The sequence below is a fragment of the Lipotes vexillifer genome, unplaced genomic scaffold (genome assembly GCF_000442215.2).
Source record: "Lipotes vexillifer unplaced genomic scaffold, Lipotes_vexillifer_v1.1 scaffold186, whole genome shotgun sequence".
Lineage (NCBI taxonomy): Eukaryota > Metazoa > Chordata > Mammalia > Artiodactyla > Lipotidae > Lipotes > Lipotes vexillifer.
In genome coordinates, this window is record NW_006774248.1 from 272,137 (window position 1) to 279,113 (window position 6,977).

A 6,977-nucleotide genomic window follows, 5' to 3' on the forward strand; every position below is an offset into this window, starting at 1 on the left:
TGTTTTCTTCTCTGATCTTTATGATTTCTTTCCTTCTACTAACTTTGGGTTTTATTTGTTCTTCTTTCTCTTGTTCCTTTAGGTGTAAGGTTAGTTAATTTGAGATTTTTCTTGTTTCCAGAGGTAGGATTTTATTGCTATAAACTTCCCTCTTAGGACTGCTTTTCCTGCATCCCATAGGTTTGGGTCGTCGTGTCTCCATTGTCATTTGTTTCTAGGTATTTTTTGATTTCCTCTTTGATTTCTTCAGTGATCTCTTGGTTATTTCATAACATATTGTGTAGCCTCCATATGTTTGTGTTTTTTTATGTTTTTTTTTCCCCTGTAATTGATTTCTAATCTCATAGCATTGTGGTCAGAAAAGATGCTTGATATGATTTCAATTTTCATAAATTTACTGAGGTTTGATTTGTGACCCAAGGTATGATCTATCTTGGAGAATTTTCCGTGTGCACTTGCAAAGAAAGTGTAGTCTGCTGTTTTTGGATGGAATGTCCTATAAGTATCAATTAAATCTATCTGGTCTATTGTGTCATTTAAAGCTTGTGTTTCCTTATTAATTTTCTGTCTAGATGATCTGTTTGTTGGTGTAAGTGAGGTGTTCAAGTCCCCCACTATTACTGTGTTACTGTCGATTTCCTCTTTTATAGCTGTTAGCAGTTGCCTTATGTATCGAGGTGCTCCTATGTTGGGTGCATATATATTTATAATTATTATATCTTCTTGGATTGATCCCTTGATCATTATGTAGTGTCCTTCCTTGTCTCTTGTAACATTCTTTGTTTTAAAATCCATTTTATCTGATATGAGTTTTGCTACCCCAGCTTTCTTTTCATTTCCATTTGCATGGAATATCATTTTCCATCCCCTCACTTTCAGTCTGCATGTGTCCCTAGGTCTGAAGTGGGTCTCTTGTAGGCAGCATATATATGGGTCTTGTTTTTGTAACCATTCAGTGAGCCTGTGTCTTTTGGTTGGAGCATTTAATCCATTCATGTTTAGGGTAATTATCGATATGTATGTTCCTGTGACCATTTTCTTAATTGTTTTGGGTTTGTTTTTGTAGGTCCTTCTCTTGTTTTTCCCACTTAGAGAAGTTCCTTTAGCATTTGTTGTAGAGCTGGTTTGGTGGTGCTGAATTCTCTTAGCTTTTGCTTGTCTGTAAAGCTTTTGGTTTCTCCATTCAATCTGAATGAGATCGTCACCTGGTAGAGTAATCTTGGTTTTAGGTTCTTCCCTTTCATCACTTTAAGTATATCATGCCACTCCCTTCTGGCTTGTAGAGTTTCTGCTGAGAAATCAGCTCTTAACCTTTGGGAGTTCTGTGGTATGTTATTTGTCATTTTTCCCTTGTTAGTTTTAATAATTTTTCTTTGTCTTTAATTTTTGTCAATTTGCTTACTCTGTGTCTCCGTGTGTTTCTCCTTGGGGTTATCCTGCCTGGGATTCTCTGCACTTCCTGGACTTGGGTGGCTATTTCCTTTCCCATGCTAGGAAGTTTTCAACTATAATACTGCCAATATTTTCTTGGGTGCTTTCCGTCTCTCTTCTCTTTCTGGAACCCCTATAATGTGAGTGTTGGTGCTTTTAATGTTGTCCTAGAGGTCTCTTAGGCTGTCTTCATTTCTTTTAATTCTTGTTTCTTTATTCTGTTCCACAGCAGTGAATTCCACCATTCTGTCTTCCAGGTCACTTATCCGTTCTTCTGCCTCAGTTATTCTGCTATTGATTCCTTGTAGTGTATGTTTATTTTAGTTATTGTATTGTTAATCTCTGTTTGTTTGTTCTTTAATTCTTCTAGGTGTTTATTCTTTACTTCTAGGTCTTTGTTGAACATTTCTTGCGTCTTCTCAATCTTTGCCTCAATTCTTTTTTCAAGGTCCTGGATCATCTTCACTATCATTATTCTGAAATTTTTTCCTGGAAGGTTGCCTATCTCCACTTCATATAGTTGTTTTTCTGGGGTTTTATCTTTTTCCTTCATCTGGTACATAGTCCTCTGCCTTTTCTTTTTGTCTCTCTATCTGTGAATGTGGTTTTCATTCCACAGGCTGCAGGATTGTAGTTCTTCTTGCTTCTGCTGCCAAGGTATAATGTTTAAAACCTGCAAATATAATTATTCCCTTCTTTTAAAACTCACTCTCTCCCCTTCCCCATTGCCTAAAGTTCAATTTGAGACTCAGTAACCTAGTATTAAAGCTAGAAGTCTTTAATTAGCTGAGTTTCCTGCATTCACCAATAGCTCCAGACATACTAAACGACTTACAATTTTCTGGATGTGTTTATTCCTTTTCTCAAATTATTCCTTCTATCCTGTTCACTTGTTGAACTCCTGCCACTCAAACCGTAATGTTGTTATGAAAGATAATAGATCAGTTTCCTAACACCCTTGCAAGTTCAAGTTGTGAGGTAGTGTATACTTGAGGCAAAAGAACACTATTATCTAGGGCCTTGGCCCAGTATTCTCAGTGCAATCCCTTATTGAATAGAATGGGACCACCTGTAAACTTACGCGTGTCTTTTTCCTCTCCACACTAGAAGCTGGCCAGATGGCTTCCTTGTACCCTTTCCTTTGGTTTACACCTTCATCTGGGCCCTACCAGGCTAATGACATTGCGAGGCATGGAAATATGAGCTCAAGAATAAGAACTCTATTTTTTCCTATGGCTGAGGACAAAATTGGCTTTGCCTTTCCTTTTTTCTCTAGAGTTCACCCTGTTCCTGCTAGATCTTTAAGATTGGCATATAAGAGTGTAAGTCGGAGGGAGAGAGAAAGAAGAGACCTCAGGCTTATCTGATCGTACCAGCTACATGGGAGGGAAGAGAGAGAAAACAAGTTCAGAGGAAAGCACTCTTACAACAGGAATTTTCCAATAAAAACCAGACTGCTATGAGTAAATTTGCATCATTGGGTAAAAATGAGGCTATGCAGATGCTTTCAATTCAGCAGTGATTGTTAGGCTGAGATTTCAATCTGAATTGAAAATATGCTGAAGAGTGGTCAGTATAAGTGAGAATGCTTAAATATAAAGGGCATTGGTTGAAGGAAGTGAAAGTAAACAACATTTATTAAGGACCTATTAATGTTACCCCAAGTTAATCTTTATAAGAACTCTAGGAGGGAAATGATATTGTTAGCATTTAATGGATGGGAAAACAGACCCAGCAGTTAATTGACCTAAGGTTGTATTGCTAGTAAGTTGCTATACTGTCTCCATTTTATCTTGTTACCTTCAGAACTTCTATTTACTGTATGGAGATCCATATTTGTTGAATGACTAGGTGAATATAACATATGTGAATATATAAATTTAATAAAAACTGATTCTTATCCCCACTGTGTCCCCTCTTCTGCTGATTCTCACAGGAATAAGGTTAGAGCTTATTTGAATTCTTGAATATGGTCTTGTGTTCTATATTTTAGGACCAGTGATAAAAGGAGAAACTTGGCTAAACAAAAAGCTGAGGCTCAAAGGAGGCTTTATGGTCAAAATTCAATCAAAAGGCTTTTACCAGGTTCCTCAGACTCAGAACAGCAGAGACATCAGTTGGAGAGGCGGAAAGAAGAGTTGGTATGAAAAATTTAAAAATGTACCTGCAATTTGAATTGCATAATTCATTTGTCATGTTTTATTTGTAAAATTTCTTCATTTCTAGAAGGAGAGACTCGCTCAGGTTCGGAAGCAGATCTCGAAAGAAGAACATGAAAATCGACACATGGGGAATTACAGGTAACTGTGCTTTTGTTTTTTAATAGATTGAAGAAGTGAAGTGTCAAAACAGAAGTGCCTGCATTTTTTAACTTTTAAGCTTATTTTAAGCACTATTTATTTCATTCTGAGAAAGTGCTTTTTGTTTAATTTATTTCCAGAAAGAAAAGATAGCAAGTAGATGGTTCAGACTTGGAGAGAGCTCTTGGGGTGGTTGTGTGAAGTCTTTTCAGGCTGTTATCATGTGACCTTATTAAATTATAATACACTATTTTGAAAAAGTCAGGTTTCAGATCTCTTAGTATTCTTTCTGTCAGTTCAGAGTGGTTGCTGTACTTTGTTTTAAGTTCAAATATATCAGGAACCAAGCAAATAATGAAAATGTTTGGAGGAGGCAGGTACGAGACAATAGAAAGGGGTTTGGACTGTACAGAACTGGACCTCCTCCACAGTATCACCACCTTTGACAAGAGAAAAGGGGACCCCCTAAGCTCTTTGTGTTCTTGGAAAGACAGCCCCTCCTCCCAAGCTTTGACACTGACTCAGCAGAATTAGGAGGATTTGATGTCATAGAGCTTCCCGCACTCCTGGTAAGATGTTCTTTCCGGCCTTAACACTATCAACAGTGATGATGAGAACACATTCCTCTCACCCTACGTCTACCTAATTCTCTCCACCAGAGAGACAAATTCCACCACCCCTCAAAGGATCATTAGGATTAATCCCTACATTCTTGTATACATCAATAATCACACTGAGTCTAAAACTTCTCAAATTATCCCTCATCACCTAAATTCTCTCCAGTAAAGTTCTATATTTCTCAATATGCCCAATTGCGATTCTTCTTCAATGACCTCCCCTTGACCAAACCTTTATACTGTGCCTTCTGGAACTGTATTGTTTAATGATAATTCTCTAGATAAACTTCAATTTGTATTGGTAACAAATGAAAATTTATGGATTTCTTGTAACTATATTCATCTTTATTTCTAGCACCTAGTAAAGTGACTGACTGAGTAGATGGTCAAGAATTATCTATGTAGTTGACCTTAACTCTTGTGCTGTGATAGCTTTTTTTAAACAAGCTGGTTTATCTGATTTTATTGTAGGCGAATTTATCCTCCTGAAGATAAAACACTACTTGAAAAGTATGAAAATTTGTTGGCTGTTGCCTTTCAGACCTTCCTTTCAGGAAGAGCAGCTTCATTCCAGCGAGAGATGAATAATCCTTTGAAAAGGATGAAGGTAAAGGAATGAATGTTTATAAAGATAAAAAAGAATGAAGCCACACAATATGTCTTTATAAACAACCCATCTTAGTTCCACATATAAAAACATTTTACTTTTAAGATGCATTTTCCTTCCATTTTAACAGTTGGTAATGTTTCATAACCAACCAAATGATTTCATAAATGAGATGTTTTTTAACAAGACAAGCAGTAGAAAATGTTGATATTATGTTGTAATCTATTGTAATCAATGTTTTATTACAGAGTTATTTATACATAACTGAATAAAAAAATAGATTGAAATAACCTAGTGGTTTGTGATGTTCTCATTGTTTGAGAATGAGATTTAACTATGAGTTACATAGTTAATAATATAGCTAACTATGTAACTATATTGTTACATAGTTAGATTGTAACTAACATTATACAGTAATTTTTTCCTGATACTGCATAGACCTGGCATATGAGAAGTAATTGAAACACACACACAGAGTAATCTGTTTGCCTTACTAAAAGGTCTGTTAGTTATCTTTTGTAGTATAATAAGCCATTGCGTTTATTTGCTCGTTATTCTGCAGTCTTGGCTGGGCTCAGGTGAGTGATTCTTCTGCTGAGCTAGCTTGGAGTGAATCATATATTTGCATTTATCAACTCAACTGGGGATGGAAATCCAAGAATGCTTCACTTCTGTGTCTGGTGCATCAGATGAGATAGCTGGAACATCTGGGGAGCAGGCTGGGTGTCTCTTTCTCTCTACATAACCATGTAAGGAGGGTAACTGGATCTCTTTAATACGATAGCTCAGGGTTCCAAAATGGAGCATTTCAAGAGGACAAGCCCAGAGTGCAGGGACTAATCAAGCCTCTGCTAGCATCATGCTTGCTAATGTTCCATTGGACAAATAAGTTTTTATTTGTTGTCCAAACAGTCAGTAGTCTTTAATAGTTTTCTAAGTATTCATATTTACTCACATACTTACCCTTTCTTGTGTTCTTCATTCCATCACACAGACCTATTAAAATTGTTTATATTTTATATTACTGGAAATCTCCCTAGAGTGATACCTCCAGTATCTTGGATACCCTGTTATATTGAGTGATTCAAAAATCATGATAAAGTTTATTATAGATAGATTTTGCTATGGTCTTTTCACTAAAATTCTGCAACAGGAGGATATAAAGCCATTTTCAAGCTGGCTAGGCCTAAGGGACAGAAGCAGAAGGAATATTGTATACCCCAATGCTCTTTTCCTTTAAATTTCCCTCTTTTGACATATGCAAGTATTTCCACCATTAGAATTATGTTCTGTGGTCTTTTTGTTTTTCCTGACCCAGACAGTGAGAGACCTTTGTTCATTTTCCTCTACCTGTTCTATAATGTCATTTCTCTCTCCTCTGGATGCAGCCTCTGTTCCATCTTCCCATCACTCTGCTCCTAGAAACCCTAAGGATTCTGGAGCTAGATTCTGGAGCTCTCTACATTCAAATTCTGGAGCTCTCTAGGATTCTGGAGCTCTCTACATTCAAATTCCAGCTCCCCCACATGTTAATTTTGTAAACTTACATTAAACTATTTGATCAATCAGATCACTAAAATAGTAGTATTAAAATTATACTTGACAGGTTGTGAAAATAAAATTGAGGTTAATTAAAATAGTCTGTGTAAAGTACCTTGGCACATAATAAATAGGCTTCAAGTCTCAGTTTGATTCTTCAAAATCTAGTTTAAATGTCACCACTTTGCCTGCCCCCTTCCATTGATCTGGGAGCCTCTTCTTATATAACACTCACACAGTCTTCATTACTGTTGTTTTATAATGAGTGTCAAAACTAGGTAGTGTGAGTCCTCAAATTTATTCTTTTTAAAACTCTTTTAGCTTTTCTAGGTCCTTTTATGCTTTCATACACATTTTAGAATCAGTTTGATTCTAAATTTTGATTAATTTTTTAATTACAAAGAAAGGCTGCTGGGATTTTAATTCGGACTGAGGAATCTACAAAACAATTTCTGGGGAATTAACAATACTGAGTCTTCCGAT

At 36.3% G+C, this 6,977-nt stretch overlaps 1 protein-coding gene across 1 annotated transcript in view; it reads left to right on the plus strand.

Annotated features, from left to right (window-relative positions):
- TTLL7 (tubulin tyrosine ligase like 7) overlaps positions 1-6,977 on the plus strand; it is a 115,407-nt gene that overhangs the window by 66,194 nt on the left and 42,236 nt on the right. Inside the window, exons 10-12 of the mRNA XM_007449047.1 lie at positions 3,425-3,572; positions 3,658-3,731; positions 4,820-4,955. Of these exons, the coding sequence (XP_007449109.1) occupies positions 3,425-3,572; positions 3,658-3,731; positions 4,820-4,955 (358 nt within the window). The remainder of the gene's footprint in view (positions 1-3,424; positions 3,573-3,657; positions 3,732-4,819; positions 4,956-6,977) is intronic.